General features: G+C 47.0%; 1 protein-coding gene across 1 annotated transcript; it reads left to right on the plus strand.

Annotated features, from left to right (window-relative positions):
- Positions 1-1,112: 1,112 nt before the first annotated feature.
- VGLL1 (vestigial like family member 1) lies at positions 1,113-25,762 on the plus strand. Its single transcript, XM_057538705.1, has 5 exons — positions 1,113-1,188; positions 5,739-5,957; positions 17,388-17,807; positions 19,354-19,413; positions 25,049-25,762. The coding sequence occupies exons 2-5, from the start codon at positions 5,756-5,758 to the stop codon at positions 25,090-25,092; spliced, it is 726 nt and encodes a 241-aa protein (XP_057394688.1). The 5' UTR covers positions 1,113-1,188; positions 5,739-5,755; the 3' UTR covers positions 25,093-25,762.
- The last annotated feature ends 95 nt before the right edge of the window (positions 25,763-25,857 follow it).

Here is a 25,857-nt window from a genome sequence, read left to right on the forward strand (position 1 = left end):
GTGGCCAGAGAGGCTGTCTGTCCTGTGGCCTCACCTCTCCTCCCTCCGCCTCTCCAGCCGTGCTGGCCACCTCGTCCTTCTGTGAACAAGCCAGGTGTGAACCCGCCTTTTGTATTAGATGTTCCCTCAGATATCAGGAAAGCAGGTATCAACATGGTTTCCGCCCCCCCCCCGGGGTTCTGATCAAACGTCACCTTATCAGAAAATTCTTTCATGACCGCCTTGTATAAATGAGACACTTCCTATTCCCTGTCTCTGCTTCATTTTCCTGATTAATTTCTCCTTGTAGTACTTACTGCCATCTGACAAGTCCATATAACGTACAAACATAAAACGTGTGTGTATTTATTCCAGGAAGGCAGGGATTTGGTCTGTTTTGTTCACTATGGAGCAGAACTCCCAGAATAGTGCCTGGCATATAGTAGGTGTTTAATAAATATCTGTTAAATTAATATGATTGAAACAGAGAATGGGAGAAAAAAGAACGGCTCCAGGCTTTGGGCTCTGAATGATGGTGCTACTTACTGAGGTACTATTGAAGATTTTTCAGAACGAGGACTGGGACTCCTTTGCTCCAAACCTGCAGCTGGAGTCCTGAACTGCCTCATCTCTTGCCAGTTTGGAGAAGTCCTCAATCCCTCTGGGCCCATGGAAGCCTGAGAAAGTCCAGAATCCTAGGGGGCTGGGCTCCGCTTCTCTTCCCAAGGGGAGAGAGGAAGAACCTAGAGACCAGCCAAACTTTCTCTCGGTTCCAGAGAGTGAAAGTCACATCACTTGGATCCCAGCCCCACCACTGAGGCTTCAGACATTACTACTCTGTGTGTGGTTTCCGGGCAAACAATTGGCCGCCCACTTTAAGAGACAATATCGCTAAGTGCTTTTTTTTTAATGCAAAAAGAAAGAAATAAAAAAAAAGAACTACCTATTTTCCTCATTCCTGCAGGTGCCCAACCCGATTGACTTGTTGGAGTACATTTTCTGCATTCTTAATAGATAGCTAGCAGGAAATGCCTCGTTTAGGCTCTGCTAGAGGGGTAGAAAGTAGCAAGGGGAGGGCACAAGATCGCCAGGCCCTGCTCAGGCCAGCACTGAGCTGCTCTAAAACGGGCCAGCGGCTCCGGCCATCAAAAGGTACGTTTGCCCGGCCACAGCATCTTCCTGCGTCTCCGCCGATGGTCGAGAATTAAGGTAAGAGAAGGTGGGGACTTTGGGGGAGGCAGGAGGGATGGGAATTCAACTGGGAAGGAATCGGGGCTGCGGGCGGGGTGGTGGTGGAGGGCATCACATGCTTTGTTCAGTGAGATACAGTCCGGTCCCTTTGGGGTTTTTGTTCCAAGTGATCACCTCTTTGACTCCCCACCCCACCGCCGTGGTGCTGGGTACCATTTCCCAGAAGGGTGGTGAGCACGTCAAGGTAGGCAGCCTGGTAGAGTCAGGTCAAACCGTTCCTCTTGGATTCCATGTTAAAATATTTGTGCAGAAGAACGGGCAAGTATTTTGATGCCTACTTGGTGTCTTGATATTTTGTGCGTTGGGGAAACTGCAAGTTACAGTGGACTTTTGTAGTTCTGCTGTTCGAACGGCACAGCTGGCAAAACTTGGCCAAGGTCGAGGGTTTTGTCAGCAAGAGACTTTCGCTACAAAGCCAGGTGTCGATACAGAAACATCTTGGCTAGGAAAGTCCCACCCTTTCTTCTGCCTCGTTGATCTCCTCTTAGTTCCAGCTTTGCGGCCCCCCTTCTCCTAAGTCAGACCCACCCCACCAATTCACTCCCGAATAAAGAAGAGAGCCCTCAAGGAGGCTTCGTGTGGGGATGAAAGAAGTAAACCAGATAACAGTTCTCAGAATTTGAATAGCCCGCAAATACAGATCCTCTCCCCTGAGGTCTGAGTACAGTCCGGAGAACTGCTTGTCAGCTGGATCCAGAGACGTAACCCAGGGCTTTCCTTTCGAGTATGTGTCATGTGTTTGGTGAGGAAAAGAGAGGGGCACAGCTAGGTCTTGGGGTTTATTCAGGATCAGCAGTTGTGTAAGGTCTGAGCCCCCCGGGTGAGGGGGCTGAGATGGTGCTCTGACCTGCTCTATCGCTACGGAGCTAGCCTGTGGTCTCTGGCCACGGGGGCTGGGAGCGTGCTTCACCGCCTGATGTCCCAAGGGTCCGGCCGGCTCTTTTCGTGGCTTCAGGGAGACTTAGCAAAGAGAGGTGGCAGGCTGGGTCAAGCCTGAGCTAGAGAAGTCGCCACTGATGAGAGGGTAAGAGGGCAAAACCCACAAAGGCACCAAGCGGCCCTTGCGGTACAGGCTTCCAGAAGATGTGTGCGAGAGCGCACGGGCCGCCTGCCTGCATGCCCGATGGGGAGCCAGAGAGCTGGGGTAGGGTCCTGGCGCGAGTCCCGTGCAGGGGAACGGACGGTTAGCCCCACCAGGTAGTTAGAAAGGGATGGTGAGAAAAGACCAGACACTGAAGTCAGGGAGACCTGAGTTCAAACCCCAGCTTTGCCACCACCGAGCTGCGTGGCCTGGGCCCTCGATTTCCCTTCTCTAAGCCTGAATTTGCTCATCTATAAAATGGGGGCAAGAATACCTACTTTGAAGGTTGTAAAGATTGGAGAAAGTATATCTGTAGCTTCCGACACAGAGTAGGTCTTCTGTAAACTGCCGCTTTAGAAGAAGGGCTGCATCCACATTTATCATTACTTCGTCATTCATAACACTGTCGCTTTATTTATTTATTTGATTTGCTATTTTTTGGAAATATATTTGACGTATAACATTCTGTAGATTTAAGGTGTACAACATGCTAATGTGATAAATGTATATATTGTCATATGATTGCCATCGTAGCTATAATTAGCACCTCTATCATGATGCATAATTATCCTTTCTTTCTAGTGGCTGAAATAATTAAGTTCTAATCTCTTAGAAAGTTTGATGATTATAATACAATATTGTTGTCTACTTTCACTGCACTGTGCAGTAGAGCTCTAGGGCTTATTCACTACTCATGGCATGTTTGTTTCCTTAAACAACATCGGTCCTGCCCCCCATCCCCGGGAACGACCATTTTATTCTCTATTTTTACAAGTTTGCCTCTTGAAAATTCCACATATAAGTGAGATCATACAGTACTTGTCTTTGACTTACCGCATAACGTGCCCAAGGATTACACCTTTGCTTTATTTCTACAAGTCCAAGTATCTGACGATAATATGTGCTTTTTCACTGAGGAATAATTTGCCTTCAGTGAAATGCACAGATCTTAAGTGTACAGTTTGATGAGTTTTGACAAATGTCTACATCCACGTGTAACCTTCACCCTCTTCAGGATGTAAGACATTTCCAACACTCCTACGAGTTCCCTCTCACCCCTTTCGAAGCCCCACCCCACAGGCGACCGTTGTTCTGACTTTTATCACCATAGATTATTTGTGCCTGTTTCATGTAAGTGGAATCATACAATATGTGGTCTTTTGTGTCTGGCTTTTTTCACTCAGCTTAATGTTTTGGTGATTCATCCATGCTGTTGGGTGGATCGGTAGTCTGTGCCTTTTTATGGCTGACGAACATTCCATTGTATGAAAGTGTCACAGCTAGTTTATTCTCCTGGTGATGGACATTTGTGTTGTTTCCACTTTTTGGCTGTTATAAATAAAGCCGCTGAGAACATGTAAAAGTCTTTGTGCAGATATCTGTTTTCATTTCTCTTGGTTATATGTGCCTAGAAGTGGGATTGCTGGGTCATATGGTAAGTGTGCGTTTAACTTTAGAAGAAACCGCCAGTTTTTCAAAGTGGTTGTTCCCACGTATTTTGAAATAAGGATACAGTGGATTCATTTTTCAGGTAGTACCTGTGATGCTTACTTAGCATGGTTGTCACCCGGGGGAAACAGATTGACATGCTCAATCAGAGGCTTCTGGAGAACAGAATCCAGCTGTGACTGAGGCTAGGATTCCGAAAGGAGAACTTTTAAGTAAGAGTCCTCTGCTCACTGCCAGATTCCCTCCTAATGTTTCATCATAATCTGTTGGCACTTCTGGCAGGACCATAAAAGAACAGCCTGCAGAATTCATACACCCCAACCTCTTCCTTTTACCCTAGAGGAATCTGAAGCCCAGAGAGGCCCTGTGATTTTCCCCAAAGGCACACACCCAGCCAAGGGCAAGCCCAGGTCCTCTGACCTCTAACTGGTGTGATTTCCTTGCACTGCACTTTCACTGCACGAAATGGCATTTCATCACTCAGCCCATTGTTTACTTAGTGTTAGGTGCTAGAGATAAAGAAATGAATAAGAAATGGCCCCCATCCTCGAGGATCTCAGAGACTAGAGAGGGAGAAGAGCTATTAAACTCTAGTCATTTGCATTATATGCATCAGAATGAATAGATTCAAGGTGTCTTTAGCCAGAGCACAGGGCAAGTCAGATTGGATGGCCAGAGGTGACGAAGCACCCAGACTGGTTACTTCCCTGGTAAAGGAAGGCCACGGCCTGTCTCCAGTGCCCACTGTGTGCCTGTCCCCGCCTGGGTGCAAAAGGACAGCCTCTGCCCTCAAGGAGCTCACAGGTAGACTCCGATGATGGAGGCCAAGTTTAAGGCAATTTAGCCAACGGCTGTTGAGCATTTGCTCAATATTAAGCTAGACAGCAGGCACCGTTCTAGGCACAGAGGAAGCGTGGTGAACAGAGTGCTTTTCCCCAATGTTGCCACAAAATATTAGTGTGAAAAGTGTTCTCTGCATTTGCTTCAGAGTATATCTGTCTGGGAGTTCCCTGGTGGCCTAGTGGCTAGGATTCCGGGCTTTCACTGCCATGGCCCGGGTTCAATCCTTGATTGGGGAACTGAGATCCTGCAAGCCATGCGGCACAACCAAAAAAAAAAAAAGAATATGGGATTCAAAGTCAATTGGACCTGGATTTAAAGCTCTGACATTTTCTAAATGACTCTGGGCCGAGTATATCTGTCTGGAGGCCTCAGAACTGGTGTTGTTTGTAATTGCTAGTTTCTAAGATGGGGTGGGGGTGGGTGCAGGACCCCATCGAACACAGATTATGGCTTCAGGGGGGAGGGAGAATTTGATGTGTTTGATGCTCCTGCATGGAAGTCGCCAAGGTGGAAAGCAGTGCTTATTAGGGAACCTGAAATTGTCAGTACCCACTGGATTGCTTAGCCAAGCTCTACTGGGGTACTCGTGCCCTTGTTCAGGGGGATCTACATGTGGTTTTCGGGGGAGGCAGGCACTTCCCCAGAAGGCAAGTTACTCCACTCTTTGGCCTCAGTGTACCCTCCCTCCCCCTCCTCCCTCCCTCCCTCTTTCTTTCCTTCCTTCTTTCCTTCTTTCTTTCTTTCTTTCTTTCTTTCTTTCTTTCTTTCTTTTTCTTTCTTTCTTTCTTTCTTTTTCTTTCTCTTTCTTTCTTTTCTTTCTTTCTTTCTTCCTTTCTTTCTTTCTCTTCCTTCCTCCCTCCCTCTCTCTCTCTCTTTCTTTTTCACTTCCTGATGCTCTTCTAATCATGCTCCCGGACAATCTTTTTCATTTGTAAGAGAGGATCCCTTCAGGACTTCATAGAGCTCTGTCTTGTTTCCTGAACACTACTCAGCAGCTGTGCAGCTCCCCAGGGCCCCAGTGAGAGAGCCTGAACCTTAGGAGCAAACTGCTCGCCCTCAAGGATGCTGCTTCTCCAAACTACAGCCAAGCCGCTTGGAAAAAGAGTGCCAGTGACATGTTGCGTTTGCTCTGCAGCTCTCCCCTGTGTCACGATGGAAGAAGTGAGGAAGACCGCTGTCCAGATGCAGAGCCCTATCAAGACTGAATGGAATTCCCGCTGTGTCCTTTTCACCTATTTCCAAGGGGACATTAGCAGCGTAGTGGACGAACACTTCTCCAGAGCTCTGGGCAATGTCAAGAGCCCCCAGGGACTCAGCCCTTCCAGCCAGAGCGGAGATGTGATCCTGAGGAATGGTGAGCATGTCGGGAGGGTGGGGCTGGAATTACCTATCAGGCTATCACGGAAAGACCAGTTCTGATGCCCTCGATGCTCTTAGACGTGTGTATATTTGCTGAAGGCACGTCACACTGTCTAGTGAGAAGTCACACCTTTTTCTCAGAAGTTTCACATGAAAATGGACACTGTTTAGGGATTTCCCTGGTGGTCCAGTGGTTACGACTCTGTGCTTCCACTGCAGGGGACACGGGTTCCATCCCTGGTCGGGGAACTAAGATCCCCGCAAGCCGTGTGGCACGGCCAAAAAAAAACAAGGACACTTTAATCAAATTGATATACCTATTTCCTTATGTCCTCAATTGTGTTAAATGCTGAGCTCACTACTCAGTATACAATAAGAGCGCCACAACTGTTCATTATTAGCACCATTATCTGTACTATTATTATTATTATTACTACTACTTTTGTATGACAGGTCAGGAACACCAAAGGACTTGTGATAAGAGCATGCGTGTCCCCCACATGTACACCCAGCCTCCTCTCAATTAATAGTGGGTGCTCTGGGGAGCAGGGGCAGGGCCAGAGGGAGGCAAATGAACTGTCTGGCGGCATCCCTCTCCCCACCCTTAACAGCATCAGGGGTGTCTATTGTACAAGATATTGGGTAATTTTTTTTAATAATAAGCATTCTTTCTTCTCAAAACACATTTCAAGACAACTATGTCAAAAGGTGCCGCGCTCACGCGCTGAATGCCCTGCTCGCATTGGAGGACGGACCTGCCTCCAAGTGGGACCTCTGCTTTCAGACGCCAATGCTCTGGCTGGCCAGACTCTTTTGGTCTGGACAGGGAGTGGGTGTATTAGCCGATATAGCTTTTCAGAATTTGCTTCTCTCCTAGAAATAACTTTTCCGGTCAGGTGACGTGATTTTCTCAGAGACTCTTGGGACTTCAGGAAACATGTGGAAGGGGGTGTAGCAGCAGCAGGTACTAAAGGAAACACTGGGCACCAGGGCCTGGGTGGAGAGCGGGGAGGTGTGCTGTCTAACGCTGTGCTGAGTACTTTAGAGCACCAGCAGGAATGGCTGCTCTTGAGTCGTTTGGGGAATTGACATGTGGTAAGTGGGATTCAGAGGATCTAACTGGCTCCTGGGAAGGGGCAAGACCCCAGATTCTTCATGCCTAGACAAGTCTGCCCACTTTGGCTATCTGACTCTGGGTTAGTTCTGAACACTTTGGCTTGGATATATTACAATCCCTTCTTTGTCAGCACCAGCAATTCGTAGTCCCTCACTTCTTCTATCCTGCTTGCCTTGTAAACCCAACCTGAGATAAAACCAACTCTTGGCTTATCGTCACATTTCTTTGCTTCATTTTGCAGCAAGACTCATAACTGGTGTCCATGGCCTCTCCGTCCTCTTCCTCTCCTCTCCTGCTCTCTGGAATCCACTCCACTCTGTTTTTCATCCTCATCACTCCTTGAAACCACTCTTATCCGGGCTAGCCGGGGACCTCCACTTTCCAAAGCCAAACGGTCCTTCTCTGTCCTCATCTTAGCTGAGCCATCAGCAACGTTTGCTGCAGTCGATCGCCCTCTCCTCTTGCAAATACCTCCTTCACTTGGATCCCATAATGTGACACTCTCATGCTTTTCCTCCTGGCTTCCTGGTTACCCTCCTTCTCCGTCTCCTTTGCTGGATGTCCTCTCCTCTTCAACGCTTCAACTCCTAAACATTTGAGGGCCCCAGAACTCCGATCTCAGACAATTTCTCTCTCTACACTCACTCCCTAGGGGATCTCTTCCAGTCTCTTGGTGTTAAATGCCATCTATATAAATACCGTCTATGTGCTGATCAATCCCAAATGCGTGTCTCTAGCCCAGACTGGATTTCAGACCTATCTACACAGCTGTCTACTTGATACCTTCACTTCACATAGCTAATAGGAATCTCAAACCAAACAGGTCCCAAGCTGAACTCTTAGTCTCCCCGTCACCCTGCTCCGTCCATAAGGGGCAGCTGCATCCTTCCAATTAATTGGAGTCATATTTAACTGCTCTCTTTATCTCATATCCCACACCCAATCCTTCGAACAATTCTGTAAGTTCTACCTTCAAAATATATCTGAACTCTGACCACGTCTCCTCACCTCCACTGCTCTCCCCTTGGTCTGAGAAACCATCTCCACACCCCCGCCCCGGAATTTTGCAGTAGCCTTCTCATCGGTCTCCCTGCTTCTGCCCTTGCCCCGCTTCAGTCTATACCATTAAACTGAAAGTCGTACCATATGACTTTTCTGTTTGAAAGCCTCCAGTAGCTTCTCATCTCACTTGGAATCCAATCCAAGGTCTTTAATGGGGACCTCCCTGGCCTGGGCCCCTGTCATCTTTCTGATCTAATATCTTACCACTTCCCACCTCCCTCACTCCAGTGTAGCCTCCTTTCTCTTTGTAGAACGTGACAAGTACAGTCCTGCCTCAGGCCCTTTGCACGTCCTCTCCCCTCTTCCTGAAATGCTCTTTCCCCAGATAACTGCATGACTTCCCCTTTCTTCCTTCAAGTCTCCATGGGAATGTCATCTTTTCAGACAGGCCTTCCCTGAACAATCTATTTCAAAAATAGAAGTCTCCACCCTGTCACTCTCTGTCTTACCCTGTTTTATTTCTCTTAGCATTTGTCACCATGTGGCATATTATATATTTATGTGTTTCTTAGCTCTTCCTACCCCCTAGACTCTGAATTCTGTGGCAGCAGGGACTCAATCCGTTAACTGATGTTTTCCAAGTACCCAGCCTAATGTCTGACACATGGAAGGTGCTCAATAAATATTTCGTGAATGAATGAAATTGTGATTTGTAGAGCTCTTTTTTTTTAAAATAAATTTATTTATTTATGGCTGCATCAGGTCTTCGTTGTGGTGCGCGGGCTTCTCATGGTGGTGGCTTCTCTTGTTGCGGAGCACGGGCCGTAGGTGCGTGGGCTTCAGTAGTTGTGGCGTGCGGGCTCGGTAGTTGTGGTGCACGGGCTTAGTTGCTCCGCAGCATGTGGGATCTTCCCAGACCAGGGCTCGAACCCGTGTCCCCTGCATTGGCAGGTGGATTCTTAACCACTGCGCCACCAGGGAAGCCCCCTGAAATTGTGACTTGGATCACAAGGTGTTGATTCTGTCAGTGATGGAGTCACTGTAGAGAGGGATTCATTTGGTGTATGGCTTTAGAACCAGGCAGCCTGAGGCAGGACCTGCTTCGCCATTGATGAGCCATGTGATCTCAGGGCACAGCACTTCATCCTTCTGGGCCTCCGTTCCCTCATCTGTAAAACTGAGTATTATTGAACTAGAGAAGGAATCAATGAGATAACGCATGTCAAGGGGCACATAGTAAATGCCATGTAGGTGGTAGTTACTTTTGCGGTGGTGGTGTGAAGGCTTGACGCATGTTTTTGAATGGCTGCAGAGGGTACGAGGGCCCACCTTCAGAACATCAGGATCAAAGCAGCAGGCCCGTCCCGTCAGCCCCCACGTTGTCCAGGGCCTTCTGCTGGCTGGCTGCTGCCCTGTTTCTTATGCCTTCTGACTTCGCTCTGCATTCTGCGAAGCCCCTGCCCGCCAAGGGAACTTGGACATGGCCTTGTATCTTGCCCAAGCCAGCTTTCCCAGGCCAAACAGAGAGGCGGCTTTCTTCTCCACCTACCTTCTGGGTTGTTGCGTTTTCCGTGTGAGAGTCTCACAGATCCCGGGACCGTGAAGCTGCGTCTCCCTCGCAGCGCGTGGTAGGGGCCAGGCCGATGTTCGTCCGTCCGGCTGCTTGAACAAATGAAGGAGAAAGCTCGTCTTCCTCAAGGCCTCTCTCATCGCAGTTAGGAGTCAAGTTTCTCATAAGCTCTGCTGCCTCCGGGGAGGGTCCCCTGAAAGAAGGCGTGTCCCCAGTTGTTCTCACTGGAAGTGTTACATGAGATGCACGTAGCTTCGAAAATAGTGGGAAATCCATAAAGTGGTCCTTCATTACTGACCCTTAGCATCCTCTCAGCCTCTGCAGGCCAGCCCCAAGCTGCCTGGCCCTAGTGAGGCCCCAGCTAAGCCACACCGAGAACAGGCTTCCATTCATGGGCTCACCCACATTCTAAGGGTGCTCTGTCAGGCCAAATACGCAAAGCCCAAACACTGAGGCCCGTATGGCTAGGAAATGCCGTTGAATTTCCTGGCTGCTTTTCTCAAATCAAACTTATGTTTTTATTTACTTAGGTATAATTTATACTGGCCCTACTTGTAGAAAAGAAAACACAAGCTGAAAGTATCTTTGAATTATCTCCCTTTCAAAAGAAGGACGTTGGGGATTTCAGAGTAGGTAACTCTAGAAGCTTCAGAAGTTACTATTTCTGGGGTCACGGTTCTGGTACACTACCACCCTGTATTCTTCCTGTCCCAGCCTCGAGCCCAGCCCTAGGCCTGGCAACATGCTCAAGGGCTGCTGAGAAGAAGGTATACGTACAACCTGAGCCCTCAGAGGTCTTTTATAGCCAGTCTCCTTCTCTTGCCCCCTCCAGAATCCAGTCGGGGTGGGGAAGAAACGCTGGGTTTCTTCCTTCCTTCCTTCCTTTCTTTCTTTCTTTTTTATTTAAAAAAAATTTTTTAATTGAAGTATAGTTGATTTACAATGTTGTATTAGTTTGAGGTATACAGCAAAGTGATTCAGTTATACATATATATGGATCTATTCTTTTTCAGATTCTTTTCCCTTATAGATTCTTACAAGATATTGAATATAGTTCATAGAGTTCCCTGTGCTATACAGTGGGACCTTGTTGTTTATCTGTTTTATATATGGAAGTGTGTATCTGTTAATCCCAAACTCCTAATTTGTCCCTCCCTCCCCTTTCCCCTTTGGTAACCATAAGTTTGTTTTCTAAGTCTGTAAGTCTGTTTCCATTTTGTAAATAAGTTCATTTGTATCATTTTTTAGATTCTACGTATAAGTGATATCATATGATATTTGTTTTTCTCTGTCTGACTTCACTTAGTATGATAAACTCTAGGTCCATCCATGTTGCTGCAAATGGCATTATTTCGTTCTTTTTTATGGCTGAGTAATATTCCGTGTGTGTGTGTGTGTGTGTGTGTGTGTGTGTGTATCTCATCTTCTTTATCCATTCCTCTGTCGATGGACATTTAGGTTGCTTCCATGTCTTGGGTTTCTGTTTTATTGTGAATATCTATGTGAGGTATAGTCATGCTAGTTGTTTATGGCCCCTGTGAACCCTGATGACTTCGTGTCTTCCTTTCCAATGAGGGAGAGGACTCTGCACTAACTTAACAGGAAGCCACACTGGGTGCCGGGTGCTGTGCTGTAACTGCATTCACTTCAGTCCTTAAAATCCACTACAATTGATAAGGGTCAAAGCTGGGCAAACAGAATCTATGGTGCTAGGAGACAGGAGAGGGGTTACATTTGGAGGGGTTTAGTGATGGGAAAGGGGGCTGAGGGGGGCTTCTGGAGTGACCGTCATATTCTGTTCCTTGATCTGGGTGCTCATCACCCAGTTTGTGAAAAAATTTTCCCCCCAGCTGCACACTTATACTTGTGCGTTTTCCTACATGCGTGTTGTACTTCACAAAACCACTTTACAATGGGTATTAATAGCCTCACTTTACAGAGGAGGAAACTGCAGCCCAGAGAGGGTAAGTGATGGGCTGGGTCACACAGCCCAGTGAGTGATAGAGAATGAAGCCCAGGTCAGTCAGACTCCAGAATCAGTCTCTCTCTTTTTTTTTTTTTTCAGAATCAGTCTCTTGACTATTCCACTATGTTGCCTTTGTAGACCCTGACAACACCCCAGCCAGAGAGTTAATGCCTATTAGGACTCTCACTAATAATGTTTATAATGACTAATATTTATTCAGCACTTCCTGTGTGCCAGACCCTTTGCTAGGGGCTATCACGTGAATTATATTACTGACTCTTCAGACCAACCTATTGGTTAATTCTCACCATGCCCATTTTCCTGGTAAGGAAACTGAGGCTCAGAGAGGCAAATGACTTGTCCAAGATTCCACAGCTAGTAAGGGGCAGCTGTTCACAACCAGATCATTTGATTCTAGATACTGAGCTCTTAGCTACTTTCAAAATACTAGTACACTTTCTATGTTTAATCTCCTATTTTCAGTTGGGAAAGGGAACCTGGATAATCAGCAAAAGACTAGGAAACCCAGGCAGGAGGCCATGAAGGAGGGGATGGGACTGAATAGGACCCACCTCCCCAAACTGGGTGCCCTGGAACAGGACTGTCCTCCATAAGCTGTCTCTCTGCCTCTGGTGTTATTTCAACCATCGGCTAATACAAAGAATATCCTCTTTGTTTCTGGGATGAGTGAATCAGAGACAAGTGCCACCAGCCAAGATGGCAGAGAGGGGAGAGTCAGTGTGTGCACATCAGGCAGGTCAAAGTTGGGACCTTCGTGGGGCAGGATATGTGTATGTGTTCAGAGGGATCTCGGCTTCAAGTTCATCATAAAGCAGCATTTATATTAAAGGTGGAGACAGGGGAGAAAGAAGAAAGGAAGAGAAGATAGGTGGAAGGTAATCAGGCAATTATTTCGCAGCTGTGACAGGTTCACTGAGTCAAGTGGGTTCATAAGTTTTTACTTAACTAAATTTTTCTAATCACAAAGATAATGTGTCAAGTTTTGAAACTTTAGAAAACACAGAGAAGCATTCAGGACACAAAACCACATGTGCATCTATGCGCGCATACTAAGTTTTACAACCTAACATCATTTTGCACATCATGGCTTGTAACTTGGTTTTTTAACCGACAATAAGCCATATGTATCTTTATTGACATTACATGTTCTACTACAACATCATTTTATGGCTCAAGAGTATCCTTTTTATAGATGTACCAAATCTGTTAAAATTTTCAGACATTTAGATTGTTGCCAGTCTTTCACTATATGCAAATATCACATTGAATATCCTTGTAGCTCAATTTTTGCAGGCATCATTGCTTATATTCTTAAAATAAATTGCTGTAAGTAGAATGACTGCATCAGAGTCCACTCAAATTTTAGGGTTTCAATAGCTACTGACAAATTGCTCCCAGAAATGTTATGCCCATCTGCCCCCTGTCCAGCCACGGGAGTGTGTGAAAGCGCAGGCTTGCTGCATTCTTGCAATTATGGGAGACAGAACCGGTGAATGAAGTATGAGGCTGAGAATCAGCCAGCTCTATACCTGCTAGCTATGTGTGGCCTTAGGCGAGTTAGTTTAACCACTACTTTCTCATCTGGGTTCCTGTGAAGCTCACGGGAGATGCATCCAGAATGCTAGACAAAGAGCCTGGCCCATAGTAAGTGCTCAATAAACAAAAGCTCTTCTAGATTTACAGTTGTTCCTGCCCACCTCTGATGGATTATTTCTGGGAATGTACACACCAAGCCAAGGCTTCTGAAATCTCTTATAGCCAATAGCTACTCCATCCTCCACGTCAGCCCTGAAGCGCTGCGGCTGCCACTGTTTCCCAGGCTCCTTGGCTCTGTCATTTCCTGCCCTCCCTTCTGTGGTGACTGAGGGCAAAGAGGCTCCTCAGGCCTCGTGCATTACCATTTTGTTTTTTCCCGGTTGATTCTGTGGAGTGTTGCAGACCAGGAGAGAAACCTGTGAATGTGAGCCTCCTCTGCATTTCTAAACCAAAATAATACTAATAGTAACGGCAGCGACAGCTCTCACTTCTTGAGTGCCTACTAGGTCCCGGGCACCATGCCAGGCGCTTTACATGGATTGTCCCCTTCCATCTCACAACAGCCCCAAGAGGCTCCGAGATGGGAGGGGACATGCTCGGTGTCACACATATAGGAGGTGGCAGAGCTGGGATTGGACTCCCAGCCTGCCTGACCTCAAAGTCTGTGCTCTTAGACCCTCTGCGTGCTGCTCCCCTCCACAGAGAAGGATTCAGTGGGGACTGTGTGTGTGCATGTATGTGTGTGTGTGCGCCAGCATGCCTGTGCACGTGTGAGGGCACACATGTGGGTGTGCCTTCATTACAGTAATGTTTAGTCGGGGCCCACTCTGTGCCAGGCACTGTGCAAGTTCCTGAGTATGTGATGGTGAACAAAAGAGAAGGGATCTCAGTCCTCTTAAAGCTTACTGGCTAGTGGGGAAGACCAATAGTGAGGGAAGGAAGGCAGGAGGGAATCACAGGTTAGGCTTATGCCGTGGAGCGGTAAGCAGGGCATAGTCACGGAGAGTAGCCGGCTAACACCCTGGACATTGGCAGTTCAGGGAGAGCCTCTCTGAGGGGGTGACATTGAAGTTGGTGTGTCCAGAAACTAGTCTGGAACAGGGAGACGGGGCCACCATGCAAGGGTAGAGTGGAGGGAGTGTCCTCTGGGGTGGAAGCAAACTCTGATGCCTGGAGATGCTTTCTAGAAGGTTCTGGGGTTCTCAGAAGTGTCTATGGGTGGCATGGGTGGCGCCTCTGGGTTTGCTTAGGACGCCAGAGAATAGCTCGCTATTTTCACCCTAAAAGGGCAGGGTGGGAAATGGAGACTTGCGCTCTCTGAACAGGACCTGGTCTTAGGACCAGAGGCCTCAGGAACGCTAGAGGCATGGATGGGACTAAGAGGCTGGGGCTAGATGCTCAGAGTTGGAGTAGAGGGGATGGAAGCCTTCTGTATTCCTACTGAAAGAAAAATCCAGCCTGGGGGGGAGGGGGAGGGGCAAAATAGGAGAAAGGGATTAAGAGGTACAAGCTACTAGGTACAAAATAAATAAGTTACAAGGATGTAATGTACAGCTCAGGGACTATAGTCAATATTTTATAGTAACTTTGTATGGAGTATAATCTCTAAAAATACACCTGAAACTAAAATAATATTGTAAGCCAATTATACTTTAAATTTTTTTTAATAAATTTATTTATTTATTTTTGGCTGCTTTGGGTCTTTGTTTCTGTGCGGGGGCTTTCTCTAGTTGTGGCGAGCGGGGGCTACTCTTTCATTGTGGTGCGCAGGCTTCTCATCGCGGTGGCTTCTCTTGTTGCGGAGCACGGGCTGTAGGCGTGCGGGCTTCAGTAGTTGTGGCACGTGGGCTCAGTAGTTGTGGCTCACAGGATTAGTTGCTCTGAGGCATGTGGGATCTTCCCGGACCAGGGCTTGAACCCGTGTCCCCTGCATTGGCAGGCGGATTCTTAACCACTGCACCACCAGGGAAGCCCTATACTTTAATTTAAAAAAAAAGACTAAAGCCACATCCACTTTAAGACATCACAAGATATGAGGTGGTTAACATTTCACAAACACTGCCTAGTATCACCTTGAAGGGAAAAAAAGAAGAATGAGAAAAATCCAGCCTTCCCTAAGTGTCCCCAAAGAGTTCCTTGCCTGCTCTCCATTCATTAGTGTAGGTTGGGGTTTGAGAAGGCAGCAGAGTCTTCCCTGGGGCTCCCTCTCATCTCCCAAGTAACTAAGAGGGGGATCTTGGGTAAGGAAGTGTCACCAGGGCCACTTCTAGCAGTGGCAAACGGGAGCCACTCCAGCGGTCCCCAGGATAGATGGCCGTGGTTGCTGGAAGCTGTTTGCCCAAGCAGCCTGAGAAAGAGGCCCACCAAAATCTAGGGTCTCTGCTCCACGGGACACCGCACCCAAGCCTGCTCTGGCCAGGTGCTTTCCCCAGGCCACCCAAGGCCCACCATTGGGTTGTTGTGACTTCAGGATTGGGCCACATACTCCCAGCCAAACTGTGCTCCGGTGCACTCAGTGACCAAGTGTGACCTTGGCCAGAGGCACGCCACCCACTCCCCTTAACATTTCACTCAGAGAATTCTGGAAGGGAAGCAGTTTTTAAAAATATTCAAAACGCGCTGGGGCCTTGCCTTCCACTTTTCAAGCGTTCAAAACCTAGGTCCTATGTATGAGATCTGTAAAGCCAGTTCAGATGGAAACTGCCCAGCTATCAGAAGCTACACATTGTTTCTCATTTGTGCTTAGGACATGCTGTACCCTCATTCAATATGAAGCACAAACAGTGATTAGCCTAAGTCAGCTTAATCACTCTGTTTGTGCTACACAGCGCCCTGAATTGCTACTAGCCCGCAGATATCAGTTTGCAAAAGTAACATCCCTCCCCAGGAACAAATCTTCATGTGTTTCCTTGCCCTTGGCTTCATTAAAAGTAGCCACCCGTCACCTATCTCTTGTGAACGATGGGAAAAGTTGGGCAGAGTATCTGTGCCGTGTAGATTAGGGCTTGTTTTGCTGCCGTGGTGGATGGGACACTCCAGTATCACTGGGCAGACCTCTGAGACAAAATCCAGGCAAACTGAACATTCAGGAGCACTGCGAGAGGCGCAGGAGGAGGCGGAGGGGGCCAGACAGCCACACCCACGCGCCCCCTTCATTATCTTGGATAGACAAGAACCTCCAGGCTTTAAGCACCATCTGCCAGAGTTCGCTCTCTCCCTCCTCCCCCCCTGCCTGAGTGGGTGTTGAGAATGGGAAAAACAACCGTCCATGTCATGAGCTGCCCGAGACTCTTCGAGAACTCTGATTCAGCAGCTGTTAGAGGCACAATTTGAATAGGGTCTCTGAGACCAAAGGAGACTCCATCCCCACTAGCTTGTCCACAAGAACTTTGCAAGAAGAAACTGAGTCACTGCTTGACCTTGAGCATTTTGCTTTCGCAGGAAGAGGTTCAAGCAACCACTTCCCTACCCATCACTGATCTCTCCAGCTCAGATCCCTACTTGGCTAATCTGCTTTGCTAACTTGGTCCAGTCTCTTAACATCCCCATGCCCCAGACCTCTCTTGAAAATGGGGTTTCAATCCCTAGAGTTGTGTGATGCAAGCAAGTGTTAAACCCTTTGTAAAGTTCTGTGGAGTCCTATTCGGTGTATTCCAAACACCAGCTATAAAATAAAGCCAAACAACAGCAACAAACAAACACCAATCACCTTTAATCAAGTAATTCTACTTCTAGAAAAGTTTTCTTGAGGAGCTAGTTGGACGAGGGTACAAAGATGTATATATGAAGATGCTCATCCCAGTGTTGTTAATATAATTGAAAAAATGGAATAACCGAGCTGCCCAAGTACCACGTTTGTTAGTCATGTTACTGCCTTACGATGAGATACCTGCAGCCATTTAAAAAGCTGGTGTTGGCTCTATTCTTTGCTATGGGAGGATGTTTGCGATATTTTAATGATGCAAAAGTAACCTTAAAAACAATACGTGATGTGAAAACAATGCATACATGAATAGAAACAAATCTTAGAAAGAAGTACACCTAAAGGGAGACAATGGCAGTCTCTGGATACTATGCTTAGAGTGATTTTTTTTTTTACCTTTTCTACATTTTTTTCACATTAAAAAATAGTATATATTAATCAGAAATAAATTAAGCTAATTCCATTTTGAAAACAATACATGAACCTGTCTTCTAAATCTTTCCTTCCCAGATAGTGACATGCCTCCAAATCAGTGGCGTTTCTCTTCTCAGTGGACAAAGCCACAGCCGGAAGTATCTTTTGCAAATGGTGCCGCCAGCTGCAGCTTGAGTGGATCTGGTCCCATGGCTATGGATCAGTATCCAGTGTCCCTGACCGGGAGCCCTTCCATTCAGCCTGGCGAGCTGAGGCATTTCTCCTCCCCCGCCAGCTCCAGCTTCCCAGAGCCTGGCTACCCTCATGCCTTTTCCACTGGGCACTTGGTTCCAGAGCCCCAGCCTGATGGGAAGTATGAGCCCCTCCTAAGTCTCCTCCAGCCAGAGAGATGCCTAACCCGTCCTCAGGAATCTGCCTCGTGGGAGGATGGCTACTCTGCCCAGACGTCCGGAAGCATGGGATTGCTCTTCAACCTGCCTTCCGGCTCAGCCCACTGTAAGGAAATGCCTCCAAATACTTGGAGGATTGCCTCTGATCGGTTGTGGTTGCGAGTGAGTTGGCGTGAGATGAGATGTGAAGACTAATTGCTGCCACTCCAGCTATGGGGCTTCTGAGGGACAGAATGTTTTGCTTAAGTTCCATCTGTCTTCACTAGGCTGCGTCGATAGTCACCGTTTAACGACTAAAGGGTTGCATAGATAGCCAGCCAGATGCACTTGGTTCAGAGTATTCACCCTGGTCTGCTGACTTGGACTTACCCTAGAAAAATGGGCTGCTGCCTAAAATCTTAAGGTCCTGCATTCACCTCACTGTGAAGTGCCAAATAATCCATGTGTAAGACAGAACTCAGGGATATACCTACAGGCTCAAAACTCTATCCTCCAAACAGGTTGGCAACTTGCAATAATGCCAGACTCCTAGGCAAGAGCAAGGGCCATCTATACCAACAATCTGCTCCACACATTAAAATTCAGAGTGACTGTGGAGGCAGCCCCCTTGCTGCCTGGAGAGCGTCACGGTGCCTGACTGTCTGGGGCTTCTGCTCCCAGACCCACACCCCTCCACAAACGAAAGCATCCTTAAGGCTCATTCGCTATTTCATTTACTCACTCACCCCACAGATATTTAATCCTCTGGCTTTCGGTACCCTGGATGAATTTTCTTTTACAGCTCCCTGGTCCATACGTATCTGGTTCTAGTGTTCCATGCCTGAAAGAAATTGCTAGAAGCTGCTTTTACTTCCGAACTAAGTATATATATTACACAAAGGGCCTGTTCAGCCTAGCCCTACCTAAGTCAGGTGCTGTGTTCCATCCTAATGTCGAAAACCAATTTCCCATTAAAATACCGCTCCATCATTCCCAGAGTTTGATTAGGAATGTACCTAAAGAGTAAATCATAAAAATGTCATGCTTGGGAAACCTATGAGAATTCCCACCCTAGTACTCTTTTTCAAAAATCTGCTCCTGCTGGATTCAGAGGGACAGATGAGGCCAACTGTGTATATATGCTTGTGCACACACACAGCAGAGCCGTGTCTCAACAGATGGTTAGAACACAGATGGCTCAAATCATCACCACCGAAACATAACAAGCCTGTGCAGTTCAAATCCAATTCAGCAAAGATTTAGTGAGCATCTACTATATGCCAGGCACATCATGGCAAAGCCACCATGCAGGCATTATCCAATTCCCGAAAGTTCTAGACACATTCTCAAACAAATGTTGATCGCTAAAGTCTCGACTGCTACTGACTCTTTAGACTCTCCTCCTAATGCAGGTATCTGTCAGATTAATTGGTGACCGATGGTCCAGGATCTGTTGAGGAAGTCAGTGACCCTTGATCAGAAACATTGCCTGTAAGATAGGAACAAAACCCAAAGGGCCTTCAAAACAGAAGCTTCTCTGTTTTTGTAGCAACTGATAAAATGTCAGGTGTCTATAAACTGAGGACCAGGAGATTTGGGGTCCATGGGGGGGCTACTGGGCACTTTCTAACCCAGTCCCCGATTTCATTCCCAATCGTTTTCTTCTTTCCTAGTTAAAAAAATCTATTTCCCCCCTGATGGTGGACCTGCCAGTGCCAGCCTTGCAGTTGAAAGTAAGTATCTGCTTCTGCCTTTGATAGCATGTCTCTGTATCCTGAGAACAAACCCGTAGCATAAAAACCAGGATCTCCAGCAACTGAAATGACCCCCATTTCTATTTAGTATTTTCATCCCTAGAATAGGTTTCATTTTGGTCTCAAAGAGCCCGTGCACTTGGTATCTTGTAAACTGTTTTGCCCATTTTCTAATTTGGCTATAAAAGCAACTCTATTGAGTTCTTTGAGCTGGATTTAAGTGAGATAAGCAAGGTGACGCAGGAAAATGAACAAATTCATGAGGGTTAGCCTGCTCTTTCCCAGATGTTCAGTTTTCAGCCTAGAACATAGGGCCACCCCGGGACTCTGCAGTCAGACAAAATGCCACCTGATACCAAAGGCTAGGACTCTGGGCCCACGCTCAACTTGAAAGTGATGTCAGTAAGAACTGCCAAATGAGGACAATCTCGGGGGTTGACATGAGGATTTTCATGGCCTGGTGTCGAATCCAGCTTCATTACTTACCAGCTTTAGGAACTTAACCACGTTTCTTCACCTGTCCATACCTCAGTGGCTTCATTTATAAAATGAGGATTAAAATAATGCCCACCTCATCAGGTTTCCGTGAGGATTAATTGAAATAATATATGTAAATGCTTAGAATTTACATTCTAATGGAAATTAGCTCCAGTGAGCCCGGCACAACAAAAGGCAGCAAAAAGTGCCTTTTGGGAGGGCATCCTGTGGGCCTTCAGCTGTTCTCGGCTGTGTGTTTGAGAGGCATCAAGGCAAGAGCTGCCACCACGGCCCCAGATCTCAGGCACTTTACAGTTTGGTGTGGAGTGGGGGTGAGCACGATATATAGGCCTCCCTAGAATGTCCGCTCCTTGAGGGCCGAAGCTTTGAGGGGTGAACCACCCCACCCTTAGCACCTGCGGCAGTGCCTGGCGCAGAGGTCAGTGCATACGTGTCAAGTGAATGAGTGCACAGATGCTGGAAACAATAAAAGAACATCGAAAAAGGAAATGGTAAAAATCTATCTGCCAATAGAGTACAAATTAATTTTGTTTGACGCCATTTTGTAAAACAGAAACAAACAAACAAGCCGCAAATCACCCTCAGGGAGGAATGGGCGGTGCCCAAGTGAGGAGGTAGATTTAAGGTAGCACGGCTTTGTCAGGCTTCATGGAAGTCTTTGCCTGAGGGGGTGAGCTCTGCTGGCCTTCTAATGAGTGATATCAGGGTTATCAAGTCTCCTAAGTACTTGTTAAGAGTCTATACATTTAAAAATTGTAAGCCTTAGAATTACTAAAAACTTGATGATTTCAGTTGTTCATAGGCCCAAATTAACAGCAACACCACCTGTGGGTGACGGCTGTGAGCCAGATCCCACACACTGTATCCCGCTCAGTCCCCACAACGACCTTGTGACACATGTATGAGGACATCCTAGATGCCTTATACAAGAGGTATCCAGTAAATAGGGATTGACTGACTGAATGAAGGAATGAATATGCCCATTTTATAGATGAGGGGACTGAGTCTCAAACAGGTGAAAGGACTCGCCTTAAGATCACACAGCAGCAAGCAGCAGAGGTATTATCTCTCTGCTCTTGCAGTGTCCTACAATCATCAACATTGAAAATTACACTAAACATAAATCATCAAAACAATTCCAACTTAAATCAAGTGTACAACAGTGAAGGTTAGCAACTGGTACGGTTGTTTCACTGTATATGGGTTCACTGTCCATCTGTGGCCAGGACACTATCCTGGAATAAGAGGAGTGGGTGCAGAAGGCTTGGAAAGCATGCAAAGGAGCAGTATTACCTTGAGAAAGGGCCAAGGGGATGAGCCTTCCATGCAGAGAGTAGCTGACAGGAGGTGGGAAATGGGTACCTGACTATGCCAATAGCCCCCATCCCCATTGGCTAGTCTGCAGCTGTGGCTTTGGGCAGCGGAGGCAGCAGCGCGTGGGGACTGGGAAGGGGGTGACTTCCTAGGTGGATAAAAGGACCAGGAAACCCCTTCAAAGCCCATGCTCTTAAGAGAGCACACTGCCAGTTTCCCCATCTTGCCTGATGCTGAGAACCACAGGGGAGCTCGTGAAATGCCCAGATTCTGTGCCATCACTTCCTGGTTGGTAGCTTTGGCGTGGGACTCGGTCGCCTCTTTATATGTTTGATTCTTCATATATTTTATATTAACCTGATTTTGGGGGAGGCTTGGTTTTTTGGGGTTTTTTTGGGTTTTGTTTTTGCCCGCGCGGCTTGTGGGATCTTAGTTCCCCGACCAGGGATTAAACCCAGGCCCTGGTAGTGAAAGCGCTGAGCCCTAACCACTGGACCACCAGGGAATTCCCATATATTAACCTGATTTTGAAGTGAGCTGGGTGAACCTTTCAGGAAGGATTTTGGTAGTTCTGAAAGATTTCCTCTGTGAGATCCCAGATAAATATTTGTCAAACGAAGGAAGGCCGAGTCCCCTCCTTCCCCTCCAATATGGCCTAGTCCCCTCATGCAGGTGTCCCACACCCGTGAGGCAGAGACCTTGTGGAGAGAAGAGCAATCTGCTGGAAGGGTAGTTAGTTGGAGAGACCTTTCTGGAGGGGACTCCCCAAAACTGTGGTGCCGAAAGTTTTAGTGAATTTGATTTTTTTTAATCTGTAGAAATAGACACTGATTCATTGTACATTTCTTCAGTTTTTACAGGTAATAATAATATTGACATTGCTATTTGCCAGACACGGTGCTCTTTTATTTACATATATAAATCTAATAGTGTATAAAACTGTCTTGGTCCCTGCTCTCCAGAGAGTTAATAGTCTAGTGGGGAAGGTAGATTCCACCAAAAAAAAAGTAAAGAAGACAAAACAAAATATTTGCAAGTTATGGTAAGTATGAAGGAAGCATACCAAGTGTTGAAATAGAGAAAGATGGAGGCCAACTTTGGATAAAGTGGTCAAGGGAGGCTTCTGTGTGGAAGTGATGTGCAAGCAGGGACCCGAATGAAGTGAGGGGTAAAGTGAGCTTTAGGAAGAGCTGGGGTGGAGATGGAGGGAGCTGCCCTGCCCAGGCCCGGAAGTGAGTGAGGAATGGGCCAGAGCACAGCCTGGAGAGGTCGACTGGGGCCAGGTGACACAGGGCCTTCTGGGTCATGGTGGGAGGTTGGATTTTCTCTTCTAAGTGACTCAGTGAGCCATGGAAGGGTTTGAAGTGTGAGCCAATTTGCATTTATTTATTTATTTATTTATTTATTTTAAGTATTTTTTAAAAATTTATTTATTTTATTCATTTATTTTTGGCTGCGTTGGGTCTTCATTGCTGCGCGCGGGCTTTCTCTAGTTGCGGTGAGTGGGGGCTACTCTTCCTTGCGGTGCGCGGGCTTCTCATTGCAGTGGCTTCTCTTGTTGCAGAGCAGAGGCTCTAGGTGCGCGGGCTTCAGTAGTTGTGGCTCGCGGGCTAGTTGGTCTGAGGCATGTGGGATCTTCCCGGACCAGGGTTCGAACCCGTGTCCCCTGCATTGGCAGGCGGATTCTTAACCACTGCGCCACCAGGGAAGCCCCCAATTTGCACTTAATAAGGTCACAGAAGCCTGCTGTGGAGAGGACTGACTGGAGAAAGGGATGGGAATAAAGAAAAGAGACCAGTTAGGAGGCCAGAAGCATAGAATGGTAGCCTGGATCAGATGGCAGCAGTGGAGGCCAAATGAAGTTAATGTATTTGAGATCTATTCGGGGGGTTTAGCTCTTGGGTTTCCTGCTTGAGCAGCTGGGTGGATACTGGTACATGTATGGAAATGAGGAAGATTGTAGGAGAACAAAACTCTGACCACGTTCAGTCTGGGTGCCTACAAGACATGCAAGCGGATATCCCTCTTCAACAGTTGTGTATGTAAGTGTGGAGTTCAAGAGGGGAGTCTGGATAAACTTTTGAGATTGTTCAGTATAAAATGACATTGAAAGCCATTGAATGATCACCCAGGCAGAGAAGAGAGAAGGGCAGAGGACAGAGTCTCGGAGTGTGCCAATATTTACAAGTTGAGGGCATGAGGACCCAGCAGATGATACTGAGAAGGAGCGGTCCCTGGGTGGGAGGAGAGCCAGGAGCGTGTGGTGTTACAGAAACGCAGAGAGGAGAAAGTTTCCAGAGAGCATGATCAACTGTGTCAAAGGCTTCCGAGAGATCAAATAAGAGAAGACCAGAGAAATTTCTATCGGATGTGGCACCAAAGATTTTGATAACCTAGTTAAGAGCAGTTTTCGTTATAGCGTGTGGACGGAAGCCAGGTCGGGTGGGTTGAAGAGGGAATGGGAGATGAGGAAGTGGAGACAGTAAATGCCAGTAGCTTCTCGGAGAGCGTAGCATTGAGGGGGGTGAACAGAAGTAAGGTGGTAGCTACGGAGACTAGTGGAGTGGAGTGGGTCTTTTTTTTAAAAGAAGGCAAATATTAGAGCCCATACAAAGATGAAGAGATGGATGACAGAGGAGGATGAGGATAAATTCATGGTTGAAGTCACTGAGAAGTTTTGAAAGGGACATGTGGAAGTACTGACATTTGCTAAGAGGAGGGGTCCTTCTGCCATTGAAAGCAGACAAAAGAAGGAGAATAAGGACACAGATGCAAGTAGATTTGCAGGCTTGTTTGTGGGGAGTCTGAAATGTACTAATTAAACGATTTCTCTCTTCTCAGTCAACTATGAAGGCTGAGATCACGAGTTTACGTGGAAACAGGCTCGGGTGATTTTTGCCAGTGCTATTGGGTTAGTGTAATGCAGAGAAGGCAAACGGTGAGGCCCATCCAGGGTTGAGATTTTGACGAGTGAGTGCGATGGGTGGAGAAAGAGGAAAAGGAGTTGAGGGTATTTGCAAGCGAGTGATTGTAACAAGGGACCATGGCGTGTACGCTGCTCAGAGAAGGAAATGGAGGCAGATGGAAGGTGCCGGGTAGTGGAGGTTGATGGATTGGAGGATGAGGTTATATAAAATGCGGTGATAAGACTATGTAAGCCAGTGACATTGGGACATGGTGGTTGGAGAGTGGATGTTCGAAATTGAGATGGCAAGGATGCCACCTGTGTAGGCCATGACAAGGTCTAGCGTGTGACTATGGCAAATGGCTGGCTGAAGTGGCATGAACTAAAGGTCATTAGAAGGTGAGAATGACAAGAACCATGGAAGTGAGGCAAAATAAGAACCAATAGCTCCCTACACCGCGGGTGCTGTTTTTATCCTCATTCACAGATGGGAACATGGAGCTTTAGGGAGGTTAAGTAACTTGCCCAAAGTCAAGGTAAGTGCCAGAGTCAGTTTTCTCTGTCCTTGGTCTTACCCACTAAGCTAAGCTGCAGCGTGACCCCACAATGATTCTACTCCCTATAAAGGCACTGCCTCTTTAACAAAATAAGAGCTAATATTTATTGAACATATCTGTGCCACACACTGTTCTAAGGGCTTTACATGTGTCTAACTCATGTAGGAGGTAGGTATCATTAGTATTCCCATTTACCAGATGAGGAAAGTGGGGCTCAGATAGGCTAGGTAACTTGCCCAAGGTCACACAGCTAGGAGTGGTGAGGTCGGTCCGGATTCAAACCTGGGCTCCTTGGACCCCAAGCTGGCTTCTTCCTCATCATGCTTATCCTATTTTTCAGAAAGCCAGTCTCCAGAGAGAAGAAAAGATCTGTTCTTTTACTGAACTCCGGTTTAAAGAAGAGAATTCCTTTTTCCAAACCTGCTTATGGTTTTCTACTGGGAATCCAGAGGGTCTAGAGACATCGCCGTCCTTATCTCTTTCTGCCACAAAAGAGCACTGAATCCAAAGCAAGTTTCTGTTCTCCCTGAAATTCTATACTTTTCCTTGGCACCTATGCCCCATGTTAGGTTTTGGTTTTTTTTTTACCTTTTTAAGCATATAAGATGGTTAAAAGAGATGTTCAGTGGTGGGGAGCATAGAGGCTCACACCCCCTGCACCCACTGCCCTCCTACTTAGAAATCAGCCGCCTTACCCTCCATCAGCTGGGTCTTCCACATCAAGACTGACGGCGTGGTACCCGATGGGGTTGTCCCACTCTTCCAACTGAATAGAGGTTCCAGGAACAGCCTGACACTTTCTAGCCTTAACCAGACTATTTCCATCTTCCCTCTTGCCTCTACAAAAAGCAAAATGGAAATGGAGTGGGCCAGACCCACTGAGAGTGGCTGGAGTCTGAAAGGAAGCTGAAAAGGTCTCAGGCTGGGCCTGATGAATGAGATAGTCACTCGGAAAAATTGATCCCTCAGTTCTAAAAAAGTGATTCCAAATAGAATGGCTGAGCAATCTGAGAAGTAACTTGCAAGTAGTTAGTAAGCAAACCACCCTATCCCAAGCGGGGCCTAGAGGAAGCTCTGTATCCAGAACATTTCTTGGATGAGTTCCATGACTTCCTGGCTGCCTCCCCTCTGAGGAGGAGGACCCTGGCA

Source organism: Balaenoptera acutorostrata, chromosome X (assembly GCF_949987535.1).
Source record: "Balaenoptera acutorostrata chromosome X, mBalAcu1.1, whole genome shotgun sequence".
Taxonomy (NCBI): domain Eukaryota; kingdom Metazoa; phylum Chordata; class Mammalia; order Artiodactyla; family Balaenopteridae; genus Balaenoptera; species Balaenoptera acutorostrata.